A 25627-nucleotide genomic window follows, 5' to 3' on the forward strand; every position below is an offset into this window, starting at 1 on the left:
AATTGCAGAGGTCCTGAAGAAGAAGGGTCAACACTGCAAATATTGACTCGCTGCAGTAACTCATTCTAAGTGTCAATAAAAGCTTTTGTTATTCATAATATGATTGCACTTGTAATTCTGTATGTGATAAAAACATCTGACAAACCAGAGGGCAACAGATCATGTGAAAATATAATATTTGTGTCATTCACAAAACTTATGGCCATGACTGTAGTGTGTGTCAGCTGTCTCTATAAATCATGTCATAAAACACATGATTGCCCGGATGCCCGTTCCGTGAGGCTGCTGCTGGCCTAGAACTTCCCTAGAACCCAAGACATCACCACATGCCAAAATTTTTGATCAAATTATAATAGCATAAAATAGCGTGCAACACACATTAGTATACATTAGTATTGCAGTGTGTGAGCTGCATATGAGCTTGTACAAGCAGTCACTTGTTGAAGAAAATTTTTTAAAGTTTTGAAACTGTTTAGTTTTATTATTTAAAAAAATCTTAAGTGAAAGTCCCCAAATACCACATTACATATACACATCTAATAAAGTACAAAAAGACCCTCCCCCACCCCCACACACACAAAAGAAAAAAACTCACATATTTGGCATCGTTTCCTTTATAACAAACCGGTGGAATAAATCTGAAACATTATTGAACACACTAGGTAAAATACTGGACAAAAACAAAAATGTCATCAAATCCCTTCACAAAAATGTTGATTAAAAAAAAAAAAAAAGTTGTTCTTCCTAAATTGGCACTAATGAAAAGCACAACTCGTGACAAAAGATAAGCCCTCATACATGAAGTTTTTATTTAATAAAATTGGACTAATCTAAAAATAAATTAATAAATATATATATATATATTTATAGGCATCACTGTTATCATAAAGATCCATAGAATAAAGATAACATACACTCACCGGCCACTTTATTAGGTACACCTGTCCAACTGCTCGTTAAACACTTAATTTCTAATCAGCCAATCACATGGCGGCAACTCAGTGCATTTAGGCATGTAGACATGGTCAAGACAATCTCCTGCAGTTCAAACCGAGCATCAGTATGGGGAAGAAAGGTGATTTGAGTGCCTTTGAACGCGGCATGGTTGTTGGTGCCAGAAGGGCTGGTCTGAGTATTTCAGAAACTGCTGATCTACTGGGATTTTCACGCACAACCATCTCTAGGGTTTACAGAGAATGGTCCGAAAAAGAAAAAACATCCAGTGAGCGGCAGTTCTGTGGGCGGAAATGCCTTGTTGATGCCAGAGGAGAATGGGCAGACTGGTTCGAGCTGATAGAAAGGCAACAGTGACTCAAATCGCCACCCGTTACAACCAAGGTAGGCAGAAGAGCATCTCTGAACGCACAGTACGTCGAACTTTGAGGCAGATGGGCTACAGCAGCAGAAGACCACATCGGGTGCCACTCCTTTCAGCTAAGAACAGGAAACTGAGGCTACAATTTGCACAAGCTCATCGAAATTGGACAGTAGAATATTGGAAAAACGTTGCCTGGTCTGATGAGTCTCGATTTCTGCTGCGACATTCGGATGGTAGGGTCAGAATTTGGCGTCAACAACATGAAAGCATGGATCCATCCTGCCTTATATCAACGGTTCAGGCTGGTGGTGGTGTCATGGTGTGGGGAATATTTTCTTGGCACTCTTTGGGCCCCTTGGTACCAATTGAGAATCGTTGCAACGCCACAGCCTACCTGAGTATTGTTACTGACCATGTCCATCGCTTTATGACCACAATGTACCCAACATCTGATGGCTACTTTCAGCAGGATAATGCGCCATGTCATAAAGCTGGAATCATCTCAGACTGGTTTCTTGAACATGACAATGAGTTCACTGTACTCAAATGGCCTCCACAGTCACTAGATCTCAATCCAATAGAGCATCTTTGGGATGTGGTGGAACGGGAGATTCGCATCATGGATGTGCAGCTGACAAATCTGCGGCAACTGTGTGATGCCATCATGTCAATATGGACCAAAATCTCTGAGGAATGCTTCCAGCACCTTGTTGAATCTATGCCATGAAGAATTGAGGCAGTTCTGAAGGCAAAAGGGGGTCCAACCCGTTACTAGCATGGTGTACCTAATAAAGTGGCCGGTGAGTGTATATTTTCTAAAAACGCTAAATATTTGTAACAAGAATTGACGTCCTTTGGTTTTACACAGGGATGTCAGATGTAAGTCACAGCTGACACTCCGGTGTGATGAGCTGCACAGCCATTGTCGGCTTCATAGCGAACTGCTTGGAGTGCTAAGTGATATTGCTCTGTGCAGTACATGTACGTCATGGAGCGCTAAGTGATATTGCTCTGTGCAGTACATGTACGTCATGGAGCGCTAAGTGATATTGCTCTGTGCAGTACATGTACGTCATGGAGCTCTAAGTGATATTGCTCTGTGCAGTACATGTACGTCATGGAGTGCGAAGTGATATTGCTCTGTGCAGTACATGTAAGTCATGGAGCGCTAAGTGATATTGCTCTGTGCAGTACATGTACGTCATGGAGCGCTAAGTGATATTGCTCTGTGCAGTACATGTACGTCATGGAGCGCTAAGTGATATTGCTCTGTGCAGTACATGTACGTCATGAAGCGCTTACTTAACCCCTTCCCGTCGCATCCCTTTTTCGTTTTTGCGTTTTCTTGTGGGCTTGGATTTTTTACGGATTTCACTGTATGCCCCAAATGACATGTCTGCTTTATTTTTTGGGTTGGAACAATTATGGGGATACCAAATTTGTATAGGTTTTATAATGTTTTTATACATTTACAAAAATTAAAACCTCCTGTACAAAAAAATATATATTTTGCCATCTTCTGGCCCTAATAACTTTTTTATACTTAGCTATGGGTGTGGCTGTCATTTTTAGTAACATTTGATGATGTTTTTGCTATCATTTTTAGGACTGTACGACCTTTTTATCACTTTTTATAGAATTTTTTTTATTATTTAAAATGGCAAAAAAGCGCAGTGAAAAACCGTCATAACTTGCAATAGATCGGCATTTTCGGACACGGTGATACCTAATGTGTTTGTGATTTTTACTGTTTAGGTTTTTTTATTATATATATATACCGTATATACTCGTGTATAAGCCGAGTTTTTCAGCACAAAAAAATGTGCTGAAAAACTTCTCTTCGGCTTATACACGAGTCAAGAAAAAATAAAAACCGTAATACTCACCCTCCGGTGTCTCGATCTTCAGCGCGGGTCCCGATCTTCAGCGCGAGGCTCACGATCCTCGGCGCGGTACCAGGCGGCGGGTCCTCTTCTCTCTTCTGTAGCCGGCAGATCGCGTCCATGTGATCTGCCGGCGGGCGCACAATAAGATGCAGCGGTGTCGCGACTGATGACGTCATCAGCCGCGACACTGTGGTATCCTAGTGCGCGCCCGCCGGGAGATCACATGGACGTGATCTGCCGGCTACAGAAGAGAGAAGAGGAGCCACCGTCGCCGCCTGGTACCGCGCAGAGGAACGGGAGCCTCGCGCTGAAGATCGGGACACCGGAGGGTGAGTATTACGTTTTTTATTTTTTTATTCGCTGGGCAGGGGGCAGGCTGTATACTTTATGGGGGCAGGCTGTATACTCTATGGGGGCAGGCTGTATACTCTATGGGGGCAGGCTGTATACTCTAAGGGGGCAGGCTGTATACTCTAAGGGGGCAGGCTGTATACTCTAAGGGGGCAGGCTGTATACTCTATGGGGGCAGGCTGTATACTACATTGGGACTGGCTGTATACTACATTGGGACTGGCTGTATACTACACGGAGACTGGCTGTATACTACACCCTCGGCTTATACTCGAGTCAATAGGTTTTCCCAGTTTTTGGTGGTAAAATGAGGGGTCTCGGCTTATACTCGGGTCGGCTTATACTCGAGTATATATATATATAATATATATATATATATATATATATATATATAAATATATATATTTCTTTTTACTATTTTTCAGACTCCCTAGGGTGCTTTAACCTTAGGTTGTCTGATTGATCCTATCATATACTGCCATACTACAGTATGGCAGAATATGGGGATATTCCTCCTCATTCATTAAAATGAGACAGTCTCGGCTCTTCGTAAAACCCGAGGCTGTCATGTTGACCAATCGCCGCTCCCCAATGAGTGGTTTTGCTGAAAAAAAAACTATTTTCAAATTATGATTATGAAGCCGTCTTCTTCTCCTAGCACATGAGTTATTCCCTGCTGCACAGGATGATGTAATCCCTGGGTTGTGTCTGAAGGCAGAATAATCAATTGCTGCACCATCCCCCAGCTGCTGTGTGTGAGTGATCCAGCTCAGGTTGATTAGTCATGTCTTGTCTAACCTCCATTTGTAATTACAATCTCCTGTCTAAGGATGATGGCACACGTGGCGTTTTGAACGCATTTTTGGCCCGTTTTTAAGCAGTCAGTTAAAAAAACACATGTTTTTTAACCAGTTTGAATTAAGAACAGACTGCTTAAAAACGGCCCCAAAACCCTTTCAAAACGCCACATGTGCCATCACCCTATTGAGTTTATCTATGCAGCCATGCTAACCCAGCTTTCCCAAGGTCCTGAATGTTATAATTGTTTTTTCAGCAAAACCACTCAGCTCATGGATTACACAAGATATGATCCTGCATCAGTTTAGCTACAGCATTCTCAAGGTATGTTGAGCCCTCTTCATAAAAGATGGGCTTTGCTGCATATCGCAGCAAAGACCCATCTCCATCGCCTGCGGTCGGTGCTTGCACCAATCGCGGGTGTTAACCTCTTCTTTGCCGCCGGCATGTTACCTCCGATCGTCGCTCCCCTGAACATCATCGGTGATTGGTTGCCATGACAGCCTTGGGTCTTCGTCTGACCCGAGGCTGAATGGCTTCTGCCAAGTGGCTCATTGTAACTATACTGTGCACAAATGCCATATATTGCAATACAGTTGTATTGCAGTGGTAGGAACGATCTGTCTAGGGTTAATGTACCCAAGAGGGTTTAAGAAATAGTGAAAAAAAAAGAAAAAAAACAAAGTTTAAAAAATGTATAAAATATTAAAAGTTCACTTCACCCCCCTTTCCCTACAACTGATATAAAATACAAAAAACTGTAAAAATCACAAACAAATTATTTTTCACCGCGTCCCAAAATGCCCGATCTATCAAAATATAAAAACGGCTATTGACGGCAGCGACCTCCAAGACGGGAAATGGCGCCCAAATGTCCAAAAGGCGACTTTTACACCTTTATACATGACATAAAAAATTTAATAGAAAGTTATCAAAATGTTGCACAATGAAAACTTCAGCTTATTTCGCAAAAAATGACGTATCACACGGCTCCGTACCCCAAAGTATGAAAACGTTATTAGCGTCAGAAGATGGCAAAATTTTTTTCTTTTTTGTACACATTTGTTTAATTTTTGAAAATGTATGAAAACGCCATAAAACCTGTATAAATTTGGTATCATCGTGATCGTACAGAACCAAAGAATAAAGTAGGCGTGTTATTTGGAGCGCAGAGTGAAAATCGTAAAAACCGAGCCCACAAGAACGAGACGCACGTGCGTTTTAAAAAAATTTTTTTTCCACATTTGGAATTTTTTTCCAGCTTCCCGGTACACGGCATGGAATAATAAATAGCATCACAGGAAAAAAAAGTTTTTTATGCACAAAATAAGCCCTCACACAGCTCTGTACACGGACAAATGAAAAAGTTATGGATTTCTGAAGGTGGAGAGTGAGAAATGAGCGAAAATAACCTGAATCCTTAAGGAGTTAAAAAGCCTATTTTTTTTGGAAACCAGGACATATGTCAGTGTGCTTGGTTAACAATCCTTCCTCCTGGTGGTAGATTTCCTTTGAAGCTTTACAAGATTTATCATATATATGGATTCACGGCTAGAAGTGAAACTGAAAGTAAAATTCGAACTTTACTTGGCTGAACAGTCACAACGACCATTTACTGTCATAAACTAATATCACTCCTTACAGTCTTTGTCACTTCATGTGACCGCGGGGTCACCTGGCTCCACCCACTCTGCACTATCTCACAGTCAGCACCTGCACTTTACCCCTCCATCGCCGCCCGCTCACCAGGTATAGCGTCAGCAGGAAGCGTCCGCCCATGTCACCGCCGCTTATGTGTCTCTTTTTCGGGCTTCATTGCGTCCTGTCCATCGTCCCCGCGCACTCCCTCCCTGTCAGTGTTTCCATGGTCAAAAAGAAACTGCAACTGAAGAAGACAAAACGACTAGAAAACCTAGGTGTAGCTGCTTGTCACGTGTCACTCCAGATCATGAGACCGGGGGCGGGGCTTCCTGGTTGAAGTGAGTACACTCAGTGAAAGATTCCGTGCGCCTTTCTGTAGGGGGCGGAGCAAACAGAGGAGCTGTAAGACACATCTATATACAGTCAGAAATTACAGCTCCTCTGCTTGCTGCACTCCTCTCCTGGAGGCTTCGCACCTCTGACTACAAGTAGAGGAGAGACAACTCAAAGGGTTATTCAGTGTGTATGTCCGTGTGTAAGGTGGTGAGGGGGCTTTTAGGAATGGAAATGATGATTGAAGTGAGGCAGAGGAGCTGGACTGGTAAGATATGTATGGTACATGGGGCTGCGTGTCTGGTGGGGGCTGGGTGTCATGAGGTGAATGTATACATATATATATATATACACACCTACATATATATATATATATATATACACACACACACATATATATATATATATCACACACATACTGTATATACACTCACACATATATACACACAGGGGCGGACTGGCTAGTCCGGGGCCGTTCCGCACACTCCCTACAACTTTTCATGTAATCTATAATACCTGCATCGTACGATAATCAGTACACAGACGCAGCGCAGGTGCCGGCTATATACTCAGGGGCAGGCGCTGGCAATATACTCTGGGGCACTGGCTATATACTCTGGGGGAGGCGCTGGCTATATACTCTGGGGCACTGGCTGGCTATATATACTCTGGGGCACTGGCTGGCTATATACTGTGGTGCAGGCGCTGGCTATATACTCTGGGGCAGGTTCTGGCTATATACTCTGGGGCAGGTTCTGGCTATATACTCTGGGGCAGGCGCTGGCTATATACTGGGGGGGCAGGAGCTGGCTATATACTGTGGGGCAGGTGCTGGCTATATAGTCTGGGGCACTGGCTGGCTATATACTCTGGGGCACTGGCTGGCTATATGCTCTGGGGCCGGGCGCTGGCTATATACTAGGGGGAAGACTCTGGCTATATACCAGGGGGCAGGCTCTGGCTATATACCAGGGGGCAGGCTCTGGCTATATACAAGGGGCCAGGCTCTGGCTATTTACATGGGGGCAGGCTCTGCTATATACTGTGGGGCAGGCTTTGGCTATATACAAGGGGGCAGGCTCTGCTATATACAAGGGGGCAGGCACTGGCTATGTACTCTTGACAGGCAATGACTATATACTGCGGGGAAGGCACTGGCTATATACTGTGGGGAAGGCACCGGCAATATACTCTGGGGCAGGCACTGGCAATATACTCTGAGGCAGGCACTGGCAATATACTCTGGGGCAGGCACTGGCAATATACTCTGGGGCAGGCACTGGCAATATACTCTGAGGCAGGCACTGGCAATATACTCTGGGGAAGGCACTGGCAATATACTCTGGGGCAGGCACTGGCTATATACTCTGGGGCAGGCACTGGCAATATACTCTGGGGCAGGCACTGGCAATATACTCTGGGGAAGGCACTGGCTAGGTACTCTGGGACAGGCACTGACTATATACTGTGGGGAAGGCACTGGCAATATACTCTGGGGCAGGCATTGGCTATATACTCTGGGGCAGGCATTGGCTATATACTCTGGGGCAGGCATTGGCTATATACTCTGGGGCAGGCACTGGTAATATACTCTGGGACAGGCACTGGCAATATACTCTGGGGCAGGCACTGGCAATATACTCTGGGGCAGGCACTGGCAATATACTCTGGGGCAGGCACTGGCAATATACTCTGGGGCAGGCACTGGCAATATACTCTGGGGCAGGCACTGGCAATATACTCTGGGGAAGGCACTGGCTATGTACTCTGGGACAGGCACTGACTATATACTCTGGGGCAGGCACTGGCAATATACTCTGGGGCAGGCACTGGCAATATACTCTGGGGAAGGCACTGGCTATGTACTCTGGGACCGGCACTGACTATATACTGTGGGGAAGGCACTGGCAATATACTCTGGGGCAGGCATTGGCTATATACTCTGGGGCAGGCACTGGCAATATACTCTGGGACAGGCACTGGCAATATACTCTGGGGCAGGCACTGGCAATATACTCTGGGGAAGGCACTGGCTATGTACTCTGGGGAAGGCACTGGCTATGTACTCTGGGACAGGCACTGACTATATACTGTGGGGTAGGCACTGGCAATATACTCTGGGGCAGGCACTGGCAATATACTCTGGGGAAGGCATTGGCAATATACTCTGGGGAAGGCACTGGCAATATACTCTGGGGAAGGCACTGGCTATATACTCTGGGGCAGGCACTGGCTATATACTCTGGGGCAGGCACTGGCAATATACTCTGGGGCAGGCACTGGCAATATACTCTGGGGCAGGTTCTGGCTATATACTCTGGGGCAGGCGCTGGCTATATACTGGGGGGGCAGGAGCTGGCTATATACTGTGGGGCAGGTGCTGGCTATATAGTCTGGGGCACTGGCTGGCTATATACTCTGGGGCACTGGCTGGCTATATGCTCTAGGGCCGGGCGCTGGCTATATACTAGGGGGCAGACTCTGGCTATATACCAGGGGGCAGGCTCTGGCTATATACCAGGGGGCAGGCTCTGGCTATATACAAGGGGCCAGGCTCTGGCTATTTACATGGGGGCAGGCTCTGCTATATACTGTGGGGCAGGCTTTGGCTATATACAAGGGGGCAGGCTCTGCTATATACAAGGGGGCAGGCACTGGCTATGTACTCTTGACAGGCAATGACTATATACTGCGGGGAAGGCACTGGCTATATACTGTGGGGAAGGCACCGGCAATATACTCTGGGGCAGGCACTGGCAATATACTCTGAGGCAGGCACTGGCAATATACTCTGGGGCAGGCACTGGCAATATACTCTGGGGCAGGCACTGGCAATATACTCTGAGGCAGGCACTGGCAATATACTCTGGGGAAGGCACTGGCAATATACTCTGGGGCAGGCACTGGCTATATACTCTGGGGCAGGCACTGGCAATATACTCTGGGGCAGGCACTGGCAATATACTCTGGGGCAGGCACTGGCAATATACTCTGGGGAAGGCACTGGCTAGGTACTCTGGGACAGGCACTGACTATATACTGTGGGGAAGGCACTGGCAATATACTCTGGGGCAGGCATTGGCTATATACTCTGGGGCAGGCATTGGCTATATACTCTGGGGCAGGCATTGGCTATATACTCTGGGGCAGGCACTGGTAATATACTCTGGGACAGGCACTGGCAATATACTCTGGGGCAGGCACTGGCTATATACTCTGGGGCAGGCACTGGCAATATACTCTGGGGCAGGCACTGGCAATATACTCTGGGGCAGGCACTGGCAATATACTCTGGGGCAGGCACTGGCAATATACTCTGGGGAAGGCACTGGCTATGTACTCTGGGACAGGCACTGACTATATACTCTGGGGCAGGCACTGGCAATATACTCTGGGGCAGGCACTGGCAATATACTCTGGGGAAGGCACTGGCTATGTACTCTGGGACCGGCACTGACTATATACTGTGGGGAAGGCACTGGCAATATACTCTGGGGCAGGCATTGGCTATATACTCTGGGGCAGGCACTGGCAATATACTCTGGGACAGGCACTGGCAATATACTCTGGGGCAGGCACTGGCAATATACTCTGGGGAAGGCACTGGCTATGTACTCTGGGGAAGGCACTGGCTATGTACTCTGAGACAGGCACTGACTATATACTGTGGGGTAGGCACTGGCAATATACTCTGGGGCAGGCACTGGCAATATACTCTGGGGAAGGCATTGGCAATATACTCTGGGGAAGGCACTGGCAATATACTCTGGGGAAGGCACTGGCTATATACTCTGGGGCAGGCACTGGCTATATACTCTGGGGCAGGCACTGGCAATATACTCTGGGGCAGGCACTGGCTATATACTCTGGGGCAGGCACTGGCTATATACTCTGGGGCAGGCACTGGCAATATACTCTGGGGCAGGCATTGGCTATATACTGTGGGGAAGGCACTGGCAATATACTCTGGGGCAGGCATTGGCTATATACTCTGGGGCAGGCATTGGCTATATACTCTGGGGCAGGCATTGGCTATATACTCTGGGGCAGGCACTGGTAATATACTCTGGGACAGGCACTGGCAATATACTCTGGGGCAGGCACTGGCAATATACTCTGGGGCAGGCACTGGCAATATACTCTGGGGCAGGCACTGGCAATATACTCTGGGGAAGGCACTGGCTATGTACTCTGGGACAGGCACTGACTATATACTCTGGGGCAGGCACTGGCAATATACTCTGGGGCAGGCACTGGCAATATACTCTGGGGCAGGTTCTGGCTATATACTCTGGGGCAGGCGCTGGCTATATACTGGGGGGGCAGGAGCTGGCTATATACTGTGGGGCAGGTGCTGGCTATATAGTCTGGGGCACTGGCTGGCTATATACTCTGGGGCACTGGCTGGCTATATGCTCTAGGGCCGGGCGCTGGCTATATACTAGGGGGCAGACTCTGGCTATATACCAGGGGGCAGGCTCTGGCTATATACCAGGGGGCAGGCTCTGGCTATATACAAGGGGCCAGGCTCTGGCTATTTACATGGGGGCAGGCTCTGCTATATACTGTGGGGCAGGCTTTGGCTATATACAAGGGGGCAGGCTCTGCTATATACAAGGGGGCAGGCACTGGCTATGTACTCTTGACAGGCAATGACTATATACTGCGGGGAAGGCACTGGCTATATACTGTGGGGAAGGCACCGGCAATATACTCTGGGGCAGGCACTGGCAATATACTCTGAGGCAGGCACTGGCAATATACTCTGGGGCAGGCACTGGCAATATACTCTGGGGCAGGCACTGGCAATATACTCTGAGGCAGGCACTGGCAATATACTCTGGGGAAGGCACTGGCAATATACTCTGGGGCAGGCACTGGCTATATACTCTGGGGCAGGCACTGGCAATATACTCTGGGGCAGGCACTGGCAATATACTCTGGGGCAGGCACTGGCAATATACTCTGGGGAAGGCACTGGCTAGGTACTCTGGGACAGGCACTGACTATATACTGTGGGGAAGGCACTGGCAATATACTCTGGGGCAGGCATTGGCTATATACTCTGGGGCAGGCATTGGCTATATACTCTGGGGCAGGCATTGGCTATATACTCTGGGGCAGGCACTGGTAATATACTCTGGGACAGGCACTGGCAATATACTCTGGGGCAGGCACTGGCTATATACTCTGGGGCAGGCACTGGCAATATACTCTGGGGCAGGCACTGGCAATATACTCTGGGGCAGGCACTGGCAATATACTCTGGGGCAGGCACTGGCAATATACTCTGGGGAAGGCACTGGCTATGTACTCTGGGACAGGCACTGACTATATACTCTGGGGCAGGCACTGGCAATATACTCTGGGGCAGGCACTGGCAATATACTCTGGGGAAGGCACTGGCTATGTACTCTGGGACCGGCACTGACTATATACTGTGGGGAAGGCACTGGCAATATACTCTGGGGCAGGCATTGGCTATATACTCTGGGGCAGGCACTGGCAATATACTCTGGGACAGGCACTGGCAATATACTCTGGGGCAGGCACTGGCAATATACTCTGGGGAAGGCACTGGCTATGTACTCTGGGGAAGGCACTGGCTATGTACTCTGAGACAGGCACTGACTATATACTGTGGGGTAGGCACTGGCAATATACTCTGGGGCAGGCACTGGCAATATACTCTGGGGAAGGCATTGGCAATATACTCTGGGGAAGGCACTGGCAATATACTCTGGGGAAGGCACTGGCTATATACTCTGGGGCAGGCACTGGCTATATACTCTGGGGCAGGCACTGGCAATATACTCTGGGGCAGGCACTGGCTATATACTCTGGGGCAGGCACTGGCTATATACTCTGGGGCAGGCACTGGCAATATACTCTGGGGCAGGCATTGGCTATATACTGTGGGGAAGGCACTGGCAATATACTCTGGGGCAGGCATTGGCTATATACTCTGGGGCAGGCATTGGCTATATACTCTGGGGCAGGCATTGGCTATATACTCTGGGGCAGGCACTGGTAATATACTCTGGGACAGGCACTGGCAATATACTCTGGGGCAGGCACTGGCAATATACTCTGGGGCAGGCACTGGCAATATACTCTGGGGCAGGCACTGGCAATATACTCTGGGGAAGGCACTGGCTATGTACTCTGGGACAGGCACTGACTATATACTCTGGGGCAGGCACTGGCAATATACTCTGGGGCAGGCACTGGCAATATACTCTGGGGCAGGCACTGGCAATATACTCTGGGGAAGGCACTGGCTATGTACTCTGGGACCGGCACTGACTATATACTGTGGGGAAGGCACTGGCAATATACTCTGGGGCAGGCATTGGCTATATACTCTGGGGCAGGCACTGGCTATATACTCTGGGGCAGGCACTGGCAATATACTCTGGGACAGGCACTGGCAATATACTCTGGGGCAGGCACTGGCAATATACTCTGGGGAAGGCACTGGCAATATACTCTAGGGAAGGCACTGGCTATATACTCTGGGGCAGGCACTGGCAATATACTCTGGGGCAGGCACTGGCTATATACTCTGGGGCAGGCACTGGCTATATACTCTGGGGCAGGCACTGGCAATATACTCTGGGGCAGGCACTGGCAGTACACTCTGGGGCAGGTATTGGCTATATACTCTGGGGCAGGCACTGGCAATATACTGTGGGGAAGGCACTGGCTATGTACTCTGGGACAGGCACTGACTATATACTGTGGGGAAGGCACTGGCAATATACTCGGGCAGGCACTGGCAATATACTCTGGGGAAGGCACTGGCTATGTACTCTGGGGCAGGCACTGACTATATACTGTGGGGAAAGCACTGGCAATATACTCTGGGGCAGGCACTGGCAATATACTCTTGGGCATGCACTGGCAATATACTCTGGGGCAGGCACTGGCAATATACTCTGGGGCAGGCACTGGCAATATACTCTGGGGCAGGCACTGGCAATATATTCTGGGGCAGGCACTGGCAATATACTGTGGGGCAGGCACTGGCAATATACTCTGGGACAGGCACTGACTATATACTGTGGGGAAGGCACTGGCAATATACTCTGGGGCAGGCACTGGCAATATACTCTGGGGTAGGCTCTGGATATATACTCTGGGGCAGGCACTGGCTATATACTCTGGGGCAGGCACTGGCAATATACTCTGGGGCAGGCACTGGCAATATACTCTGGGGCAGGCACTGGCAATATACTCTGGGGCAGGCACTGGCAATATACTCTGGGGCAGGCACTGCCTATGTACTCTGGGACAGGCACTGACTATATACTCTGGGGCAGGCACTGGCAATATACTCTGGGGCAGGCACTGGCAATATACTCTGGGGCAGCACTGGCAATATACTCTGGGGCAGGCACTGGCAATATACTCTGGGGCAGGCACTGGCAATATACTCTGGGGCAGGCACTGGCAATATACTCTGGGGCAGGCATTGGCTATATACTCTGGGGCAGGCACTGGCAATATACTGTGGGGCAGGCACTGGCAATGTACTCTGGGACAGGCACTGACTATATACTGTGGGGAAGGCACTGGCAATATACTCTGGGGCAGGCACTGGCAATATACTCTGGGGCAGGCACTGGCTATATACTCTGGGGCAGGCACTGGCAATATACTCTGGGGCAGGCACTGGCAATATACCCTGGGGCAGGCACTGGCTATATACTCTGGGGCAGGCACTGGCAGTATACTCTGGGGCAGGCACTGGCTATATACTCTGGGGCAGGCACTGGCAATATACTGTGGGGAAGGCACTGGCTATGTACTCTGGGACAGGCACTGACTATATACTGTGGGGAAGGCACTGGCAATATACTCTGGGGCAGGCACTGGCTATATACTCTGGGGCAGGCACTGGCTATATACTCTGGGGCAGGCACTGGCAATATACTGTGGGGCAGGCACTGGCTATGTACTCTGTGACAGGCACTGACTATATACTGTGGGGAAGGCACTGGCAATATACTCTGGGGCAGGCACTGGCAATATACTCTGGGGCAGGCACTGGCAATATACTCTGGGGCAGGCACTGGCAATATACTATGGGGAAGGCACTGGCAATATACTCTGGGGCAGGCACTGGCAATATACTCTGGAGCAGGCACTGGCAATATACTCTGGGGCAGGCACTGGCAATATACTCTGGGGCAGGCACTGGCAATATACTCTGGGGAAGGCACTGGCAATATACTCTGGGGCAGGCACTGGCAATATACTCTGGGGCAGGCACTGGCTATATACTCTGGGGCAGGCACTGGCAATATACTCTGGGACAGGCACTGACTATATACTGTGGGGAAGGCACTGGCAATATAATCTGGGGCAGGCACTGGCAATATAATCTGGGGCAGGCACTGGCAATATACTCTGGGGCAGGCACTGGCAATATACTCTGGGGCAGGCACTGGCTATATACTCTGGGGCAGGCACTGGCAATATACTCTGGGGCAGGCACTGGCAATATACTCTGGGGCAGGCACTGGCTATATACTCTGGGGCAGGCACTGGCATTATACTCTGGGGCAGGCACTGGCATTATACTCTGGGGCAGGCACTGGCAATATACTCTGGGGCAGGCACTGGCTATATACTCTGGGGAAGGCACTGGCAATATACTCTGGGGCAGGCACTGGCAATATACTCTGGGGCAGGCACTGGCTATATACTCTGGGGCAGGCACTGGCAATATACTCTGCGGCAGGCACTGGCAATATACTCTGGGGCAGGCATTGGCAATATACTCTGGGGCAGGCACTGGCAATATACTCTGGGGCAGCACTGGCAATATACTCTGGGGCAGCACTGGCAATATACTCTGGGGCAGGCATTGGCAATATACTCTGGGGCAGGCACTGGCAATATACTGTGGGGCAGGCATTGGCTATATACTCTGGGGCAGGCACTGGCAATATACTGTGGGGCAGGCACTGGCAATGTACTCTGGGACAGGCACTGACTATATACTGTGGGGAAGGCACTGGCAATATACTCTGGGGCAGGCACTGGCAATATACTCTGGGGCAGGCACTGGCTATATACTCTGGGGCAGGCACTGGCAATATACTCTGGGGCAGGCACTGGCAATATACCCTGGGGCAGGCACTGGCTATATACTCTGGGGCAGGCACTGGCTATATACTCTGGGGCAGGCACTGGCAATATACTGTGGGGAAGGCACTGGCTATGTACTCTGGGACAGGCACTGACTATATACTGTGGGGAAGGCACTGGCAATATACTCTGGGGCAGGCACTGGCTATATACTCTGGGGCAGGCACTGGCTATATACTCTGGGACAGGCACTGGCAATATACTCTGGGGCAGGCACTGGCAATATACTCTGGGGCAGGCATTGGCTAGATACTCTGGGGCAGGCACTGGCAATATACTCTGGGGCAGGCACTGGCAATATACTCTGGGGCAGGCACTGACTATATACTATGGGGAAGGCACTGGCAATATACTCTGGGGCAGGCACTGGCAATATACTCTGGAGCAGGCACTGGCAATATACTCTGGGGCAGGCACTGGCAATATACTCTGGGGCAGGCACTGGCTATATACTCTGGGGCAGGCACTGGCTATATACTCTGGGGCAGGCACTGGCATTATACTCTGGGGCAGGCACTGGCAATATACTCTGGGGCAGGCACTGGCTATATACTCTGGGGCAGGCACTGGCTATATACTCTGGGGCAGGCACTGGCATTATACTCTGGGGCAGGCACTGGCAATATTCTCTGGGGCAGGCACTGGCTATATACTCTGGGGCAGGCACTGGCTATATACTCTGGGGCAGGCACTGGCATTATACTCTGGGGCAGGCACTGGCAATATTCTCTGGGGCAGGCACTGGCTATATACTCTGGGGCAGGCACTGACTATATACTGTGGGGAAGGCACTGGCAATATAATCTGGGGCAGGCACTGGCAATATAATCTGGGGCAGGCACTGGCAATATACTCTGGGGCAGGCACTGGCAATATACTCTGGGGCAGGCACTGGCTATATACTCTGGGGCAGGCACTGGCAATATACTCTGGGGCAGGCACTGGCAATATACTCTGGGGCAGGCACTGGCTATATACTCTGGGGCAGGCACTGGCATTATACTCTGGGGCAGGCACTGGCATTATACTCTGGGGCAGGCACTGGCTATATACTCTGGGGAAGGCACTGGCAATATACTCTGGGGCAGGCATTGGCAATATACTCTGGGGCAGGCACTGGCTATATACTCTGGGGCAGGCACTGGCAATATACTCTGCGGCAGGCACTGGCAATATACTCTGGGGCAGGCATTGGCTATATACTCTGGGGCAGGCACTGACTATATACTTTGGGGCAGGCACTGGCAATATACTCTGGGGCAGGCACTGGCAATATACTCTGGGGCAGGCACTGGCTATATACTCTGGGGCAGGCACTGGCAATATACTCTGGGGCAGGCACTGGCTATATACTCTGGGGCAGGCACTGGCTATATACTCTGGGGCAGGCATTGGCTATATACTCTGGGGCAGGCACTGGCAATATACTCTGAGGCAGGCACTGGCAATATACTCTGGGGCAGGCACTGGCAATATACTCTGGGGCAGGCACTGGCAATATACTCTGGGGCAGGCACTGGCAATATACTCTGGGGCAGGCACTGGCAATATACTCTGGGGCAGGCACTGGCTATATACTCTGGGGCAGGCACTTGCAATATACTCTGGGGCAGGCACTGGCAATATACTCTGGGGCAGGCACTGGCAATATACTCTGGGGCAGGCACTGGCAATATACTCTGGGGCAGGCACTGGCAATATACTCTGGGGCAGGCACTGGCAATATACTCTGGGGCAGGCACTGGCTATATACTCTGGGGAAGGCACTGGCTATATACTGGGAGGCTGTGACCAATGCATTTCCCACCCTCGGCTTATACTCAAGTCAATAGGTTTTCCCAGTCATTGCTGTGCAGCCACTGCGCACGGACCTGCCACTGCCGACAGAAGAAGAGAAGACCTGCAGGGGGTGCTGGAAAGTTGAGTTTTGACTCGAGTAGAAGCTGAGTTTGAGCTTTTCAGCACATATTTTGTGCTAAAAATCTCTGCTTATAATTGAGTATATGCAGTCCAAATACAGTTCGGGATCAACCAAAAAATAATCTAAATTTTACGATGCAAAAGCCAGTGATTTCTTTCTACAAATTTTATTCAACAAATTATTAATAAAAAAGCTATATAAATGGCATATTGATTAGTTTATACTGGAGACATAGACCTTGTCTCTATTAAAGTTATGTGTCTCCCAACTTTAACCTGATTGGCATTGTTTTTTTACTAGTACCATGTTATACTGTTCCTCTATTTTCCTTCCATATTCTAGGGTGCAGGAGCATTTTACGGAAGTGACCATTCCTCCACCCTTTAGGGGAAAGAGGATGGTGACTTACTTCATAGATTCACTATAATTGACCTCATAAGGAACTCACTCCTGGTCTGAAGTTCATAATTGAATGGTTAAGTTTTTTATTGGAGGTCAGTGTGGGTGAAGCCTTTAGCTCCATAGCTTTCATATTATACTTTTATTCTCTCTATTCAGATGGCCTGGCCTCATCACATGGCTGCACCTCACCTTTCACTATATTGTAAGTCTTGGGGATCTATAAGGACACGTACTCCCACTCTAATTTAGAGGAAGGAGATACATATTCTAGTGAGAAATATAATTGTTTCCTTTCTAGAGCCTAATCTCTGTATAGGATACTAAATTGACATATTCCTCGATTATATACAGTACCATATTCACTAAGGAGGTCTACACTGATAATTTTTATATACAGGCGGTCCCCTACTTAAGAACACCCGACTTACAGATGACCCCTAGTTACAAACGGACCTCTGGATTTTGGTAATTTCCTGTACTTTAGTCCTAGGCTACAATAAAGAGCTGTAACAGTTATCACAGGTGTCTCCAATAAAGCTTTGTTGTTAATCCTGGTTCTTATGAAAGTCCAACATTTTTAAAATCCAGTTGTTACAGAGACCAAAAATTTTTTCACTGGGGTTACAATTATAAAGTATACAGTTCCGACTTACATAAAAATTCAACTTAAGAACAAACCTGCAGAACCTATCTTGTACGTAACCCGGGGACTGCCTGTATATAGTTTTCTGTGCTGTGCATTTGTGATTAAAATATTGAATATGGCACTGTCAGGCACCAGGGGTAGTGGAACCACTGGACCACCGCGGACGGTGACGTAAGCCGACACCTGGGAGTGGAGTTGGACCTGCTGCATCGTAGTACCACCAGGTTACTCCACAGGCGCGACTTTGACCGCGGTGGCAGTCAAGGAGTAGCACAAAGTCGTGAAGCAGAAGGTCGAGGCATAGCGGTAGCTCAGGACAGGCAGCACAGGAGCGAATTCAGGAACGGAATCGAGGTCACAACGGGAAATCAGTCTAAACGCACGAGGCAAGGCATATAGCTTTCTCTAAGGCATAGAGCAAAAAGATCCAGGGAGGGGCTGGAATCTATCAGGGCAGGCAGCTGGCCATCGCCAATTATCGGCTTGCTGGCCCTCTCAATTTTACAGAGACAGCATGCGTGCCCTAGAAGGGCGCAGAGACTGTGGAGACTACCACTGGAGCCAGGGAAGGTAAGTTAGTATGCAGACTGGCTCTGGGGGCACAAGGAGGCACATGGGTGAGCCTGCGACCAGAGATAAGAGTCGCAGGGGCACCCGTGACAGGCACCTCCACAATAAGGGGGAGTAGAAGGGTGTTTGCTGGTTTTTACACAGAACATCGCCATCGACAGATTTCTATCCAGTGGAGGTAAACAGGGAGACAGATTTCTATCCAGTGGAGGTAAACAGGGAAACTTTCTATAGCCGGACAGCAAACAGAAAACCATTAGGTTTGGAAAATTGTATAGCTTTTCCTTACACAAACAATATCAATTATTTGCTGAAAGTGAACAACCCCTTTAAATTGAGATTTTTCCACCTGGCTACTCACTGAAGTAAACTGAAGTGGTAACTTGTCAGTTTTATAGCTTAAACTTTCTGATAGATCAGCCATTATGGGGCAGATTTACTTACCCGGTCCATTCGCGATCCAGCAGCGCGTTCTCTGCGCTGGATTCGGGTCCGGCCGTGATTTATGATGGCAGTTCCTCCGCCGTTCACCAGGTGGCGCTGCTGCGCTGCAAGGCATCTGAACGCGCCGGAATACACCGAACTGGACCATGTGAAGGTAAGCGCTTCCCAAGCGACACATTTTCGGTTTTTAAATGCGGCGGTTTTTCCGAATACGTCAGGTTTTCGTTCGGCCACACCCCTCGATTTCCGTCACGCGCATGCCGGCGCCGATGCGACACAATCCGATCGCGTGCGCCAAAATCCTGGGGCAATTCAGGTACAATCGGCGCAAATCGGAAATATTTGGGTAACACGTCGGGAAAACGCGAATCCGGCCCTTAGTAAATGACCAATACCAATGAGAGTATATAGGATGCCTCAGTAACTGAACATAAATATTTCAAAATTCCAATATAACTTTATTAAATCGGCCATCAAAGAAATACACAGTTAAAAACACACATATAAAAACCACAAAAGATGTGGCGGTGGTCACGAGTAATACAGTACATGTAAGTACATCCAAAATTACAAACACCAATTTATACACAATGAGGCTATGACCAATAATATTACCCACCAGGGTGTAATGAGCAGCCAATAATTGTGAAATGGTAGGTCTGACCACCGCCACAGCACCCCGACGCGCGTTTCGCCGTCGCTTCCTCTAGGGGTGTGCTGTGGTGTGGTAGGTGCCCAGTATAAATATCTTGAGCTTGAGCTTGAAAAAATACCTTGGGCCCATGAGGATGCAGGACAGGATTGGCAGCAGGTGGATAGTTTAGCGCTTCATCGCGGTCTCCATACACGCTATCCGGAGGCGGGGCCAGGTTCCGGGAGACGAATGACGCGCAGGAACTGCGCCTCATCGTGACCGGAAGTCCGGCGCCGCCATCCGGATGCGCGCATGCGCCGAAATGATGCGCATCCTGCCGCCATCTTGGAGCCTGGCAAGGGTAAGGGCAGTGGTAACAAAACATGAATAAAGCTAGTATAGCTACATATATCCACTAATTACAACATAATTCACATCCAGAATGTATTCGGGGCTATATTAAAGTGCGATGGTGCATTACATATTGCAATATATTATTCTAAAGTGCCTAAACTTATAGTGTAAACAATGGACTGGGATTGTGCAAATAATATCATTAGCATTAGTGTAATAAGGTGCATTGTAGAGTAAACATGGAGTATTAAATAGGGCTCATGCAAACCACTTAACCCATGCTAAGTAAAAATCTAAAGTGTAAAGAGGTATGAGATTAGTGAAATAAAGTGCATTGTATAGTAGACATATAATATTGCATAGGGCTATTACAAACCACTTATCATATACTGAGAAAAAAATATAAAGTTTGAGAAGGTGGTATAATGTACATGTCTGATGTTTGTATATGAGAATGCACGACACGCGACAGTGTCAGACTAGCAGGGGTGCCAAAAGTGAAAGGTGAACACACAGCGTGAGTCTGGGAAACCGAAAGTGAAAAGTGAACACACAGAGTGGGTCGGAGAGGCTAGTGTCAAAATTGTGCCTATGCAGAATAGATACATATAAAGTGAGTAGTTGATTGAGAAGACATATGGTCAGATTTGGCAGATTTCCAAAAACAGCGAGTTTATCGGTGGCAAAGGACAAATTCTACACGGCCTATGAGGAGATCAGATTCAACAACATCAGTGGACACAGTGGCCTCTGACTCCTCGTGTTCCGGGGCAGAAGGTAACCCTGATAACTTTGCGACTAATCGGGACATAAGGGGAACCCCAGTAAAACGAAAATACAATGGTCAGCAGGATTTTAATAAAGGAAAAATGAAGGTAATTAATTTATCTAAAATTATATTTTCACCAGAACAACTGTCCCTGCTTTCCTTGGGCTTAAACTTTAGTCCGGTAGCTGCATTTGATGATTTTATAGCAATTAAGGATGTTTACCTATTTGCGCGTAAACTTCTGTGGAAAAAACATTTTGGTAAAAATGACGAACCCTGTTGTTTTACAGCCCCGGAGGACCTGGAAACACACAGGACATTAGAATCACTCCTACAGGAACAAGAATCTGAACAACATGGGGTGAGTGACCAATCTAAATTCCCTACGGAGATCAGACCTAGGTCCACCGCATTTCCCCCCTGGTCAATTAGTCCAGAAGTGGAAATGTTTGTTAAGATGTCAGTAGCGGAATTGCGTAAGTTACCACAGCAACGCCACTTTGACAATCTGACCAGGGGCCAAAGGCAGGCCTTGAAAGAACTAGGCAAGATGAAGCAAGTAGTTTTCAAGCCTGCCGACAAAGGCGGTAATGTGGTTGTGTGGCCCATAGAACTATACGAAGCAGAGGCGTATAGACAATTGCGACAACAGGACTGCTACAAACAACTTGCAGAGAATCCCACAGACACATTTAGTAGGGAATTAGCATACATTTTGGATAGAGCCGTCGAGAATCACATCATACCTACACGAATTAGGAAAGGTCTGGAGGTAGAGTTCCCGATTGTACCAACTTTATACTTTCTTCCGAAAGTTCATAAGAACGCTAGGGTACCTCCAGGCCGTCCTATCGTATCTGGATGTGGCAGCCTCTGTGAACCGATTTGTCGGTTTACCGATTATTATCTGCGTCCGTGCATAGAGGAACTGCCCTCGTACATCCGGGACTCTACAGATGTATTGAAACGTCTGGAGGGAATAGTGATGGAACAAGACATGTACCTTGTCTCATGCGATGTCGAGGGATTGTACACGTGTATTGGCCATGACCTGGGTATAAGAGCGGTGGAGTTTTTCCTGGGGATTCGAGATTTGGATAGGGATCTGGTTGAACTCATCGTAACACTGATGAGATTTATCTTGGACCACAATTACTTCCTCTTTAGGGAGAGGTACTATGTGCAGACGAGGGGGACAGCGATGGGGGCCACTTGTGCCCCCTCGTATGCGAACCTATTCCTGGGACACTGGGAGAGGAATGAGGTCCAGGAGGCCATGGACAGGGCATCGGGACAAATTTTGAGCTGGATGCGTTTTATCGACGACATCCTGTTCATATGGCAGGGTACCAAAGCAGGTTTGGATCAATTCATAAATGATCTTAACTCCAATGACCTAAATATCAGACTGACAAGTAATGCCAGTCAAGAACATCTGGAGTTTTTGGATATCCAAATAAACGTTGGACAGGATGGACAATTAAACACATCCGTTTATCGAAAGGAAACATCAGTTAATGCCTTGTTACGTGCCAATTCCTTTCACCCAGCCCATACGATACGCTCTATTCCCACAGGTCAGTTTTTGAGAGCCAGACGCATTTGTGACACCCAATCCAATTTTGAGGAAGAATCGGCGATTCTCAAGGCTCGCTTCAAACAAAGGGGCTACCGTGACTCGGACATACAGAGGGGATACCTGCGTGCCAGCGCATCCGATCGAAGATCCTTACTTACTCAACAATATCCTAGAAGACAAAAAGAGAATAAGGTAAGGATCATTACACCATATAACTCCCAATGGAGGGAGATGAATACCATTTTTGAGCGTTTTTGGCCCATACTGCAGTCGGATCCGGATATTAAAAAATACATAACAGATACACCACAGGTGGTATCAAAGCGGGCAGACACCATTGGCAATAGGCTGGTGAGAAGCCATTACGTACCCCCTAAACCGAGGAACTACATCTTTGGTTCGAAGGGCCCTGATTGGGGCTCATACCCATGTGGACACTGCAGTGTGTGCCCCCAAATGGTGAAAATGAAGTCATTTCAGGATTCCGAGGGCAGACGTGAGTTTAACATTGTTCATTTCATAAATTGCAGCACTACGGGTGTGATCTATATTGTTTGCTGCCCCTGTGGACTGAAGTATGTGGGGATGACCACACGGGAGCTAAAGACGCGGATTCAGGAACATATGAAGGACATAAGAGCGGCTGCCAAACTTCTCCCCACAAACCAGGAACAGCTTATGAAATTGAAACCAATACCAAAACACTTTCGGGAATGCCATGACTGCAGATGGCGGGATCTGCAGGTATATGGCATAGATAAGATCATCCATGGAGGTCGTGGCGGTGACACCTTTAAGAAATTGGAAAGGATTGAACTCAAGTGGATAGTCAAATTGGCTACAACATCTCCTCATGGACTGAATGAAAAACTCTCTTTCTCCCCATACATTTAACTCGTTCTGAGTCGTATTTTTAACATTTTAATCTGATAACAATTTATGATACATTTGGTTTTGGTAGGTGGCCTGGATTCTATCTCCTTGAGTAAATTGTGAGTAACATATTGTATACAGTGTTGTATAGTGGCCTTTAGTACATTGAGGTACGTGCGGGGTTCATAGTAATCTATTTGGCGGTCTCTTTGGGACCTGGGTTGTTAGATATTGGCTTGTGGATTTACCATGGATAATATATGTGTAAAGGATGGAGTTTTACTCTTAATTATTATTTGGGACGACTTCCGGATAAATCTTTCCTAGATTCCATCTTAAAACGGGTTTTCTTATATGCTTTCCACTCTGGTATCTCAGCACTTGTAGTAATCAGTTTCCCTCATCACCAATATTGGGCTACTCTATAGGCACATTCACAAATCTTTTTTCACCTGTACGTATTCTTCCTCTCAGGGCACTATGGTCACACTATTCTCACCCCCCAGTACTCTATATTTCACTTCTGGCGTGTACTCTAATCTTCATGCCTTATATTTCACAACTAGTTCTCACTGCACTTTATTGCAATGTCTTCTCAATCAACTACTCACTTTATATGTATCTATTCTGCATAGGCACAATTTTGACACTAGCCTCTCCGACCCACTCTGTGTGTTCACTTTTCACTTTCGGTTTCCCAGACTCACGCTGTGTGTTCACCTTTCACTTTTGGCACCCCTGCTAGTCTGACACTGTCGCGTGTCGTGCATTCTCATATACAAACATCAGACATGTACATTATACCACCTTCTCAAACTTTATATTTTTTTCTCAGTATATGATAAGTGGTTTGTAATAGCCCTATGCAATATTATATGTCTACTATACAATGCACTTTATTTCACTAATCTCATACCTCTTTACACTTTAGATTTTTACTTAGCATGGGTTAAGTGGTTTGCATGAGCCCTATTTAATACTCCATGTTTACTCTACAATGCACCTTATTACACTAATGCTAATGATATTATTTGCACAATACCAGTCCATTGTTTACACTATAAGTTTAGGCACTTTAGAATAATATATTGCAATATGTAATGCACCATCGCACTTTAATATAGCCCCGAATACATTCTGGATGTGAATTATGTTGTAATTAGTGGATATATGTAGCTATACTAGCTTTATTCATGTTTTGTTACCACTGCCCTTACCCTTGCCAGGCTCCAAGATGGCGGCAGGATGCGCATCATTTCGGCGCATGCGCGCATCCGGATGGCGGCGCCGGACTTCCGGTCACGATGAGGCGCAGTTCCTGCGCGTCATTCGTCTCCCGGAACCTGGCCCCGCCTCCGGATAGCGTGTATGGAGACCGCGATGAAGCGCTAAACTATCCACCTGCTGCCAATCCTGTCCTGCATCCTCATTGGGCCCAAGGTATTTTTTCAAGCTCAAGCTCAAGATATTTATACTGGGCACCTACCACACCACAGCACACCCCCTATTCTTAGTAAATGACCCCCTATGTCTCTGTGGGACTTCCTATTGAGGAATCTTGACTTGGCCTCTCGGCATACGCCACTGGCCCATATATGCAACCCCGACCTCATTCTAGGCCTGCAGGATGGTTGCTAAGCAAAGGTTTTTAAAGGATTTTTGGGTCTCTACAGTTCTTCCAAAATTTTTATTCCCCACTTCTGACAGATATACAGTACATAAATCAATTGCATAGTTTTCTGATGGCATTGAAAGTCAAACACACAGATATTTCTACTTTTACACTTTGGGTTGGAGGACGTATTACTTTCCTATACAATAAACATACAACTATGGCTGCAAAGTTTTCCTGTATGTTGAAATGGGAGTCTGACACTGATTCTGAATTATAGTTACAGCAATAGAAAGATATGGCATTCTTCATTTCCAAGCTTTCCATTCACACCTTACCA

General features: G+C 47.7%; 1 protein-coding gene and 1 long non-coding RNA gene across 2 annotated transcripts in view; one reads left to right on the forward strand and one right to left on the reverse strand.

Moving 5' to 3' along the window:
• TNFRSF14 (TNF receptor superfamily member 14) overlaps positions 1–6233 on the reverse strand; it is a 29705-nt gene extending 23472 nt beyond the window's left edge. Inside the window, exon 1 of the mRNA XM_072155942.1 lies at positions 6100–6233. Within this exon, the coding sequence (XP_072012043.1) occupies positions 6100–6132 (33 nt within the window). The 5' untranslated portion in view covers positions 6133–6233. The remainder of the gene's footprint in view (positions 1–6099) is intronic.
• A 20-nt stretch (positions 6234–6253) lies between these two features.
• Positions 6254–24042, forward strand: LOC140135016 (uncharacterized). The gene is made up of 4 exons (XR_011856448.1): positions 6254–6332; positions 21514–21584; positions 22801–22994; positions 23333–24042. It is a non-coding gene; the product is annotated as an uncharacterized lncRNA (long non-coding RNA).
• Positions 24043–25627: the final 1585 nt, after the last annotated feature.

This window comes from Engystomops pustulosus, chromosome 6, assembly GCF_040894005.1.
Source record: "Engystomops pustulosus chromosome 6, aEngPut4.maternal, whole genome shotgun sequence".
Taxonomy (NCBI): domain Eukaryota; kingdom Metazoa; phylum Chordata; class Amphibia; order Anura; family Leptodactylidae; genus Engystomops; species Engystomops pustulosus.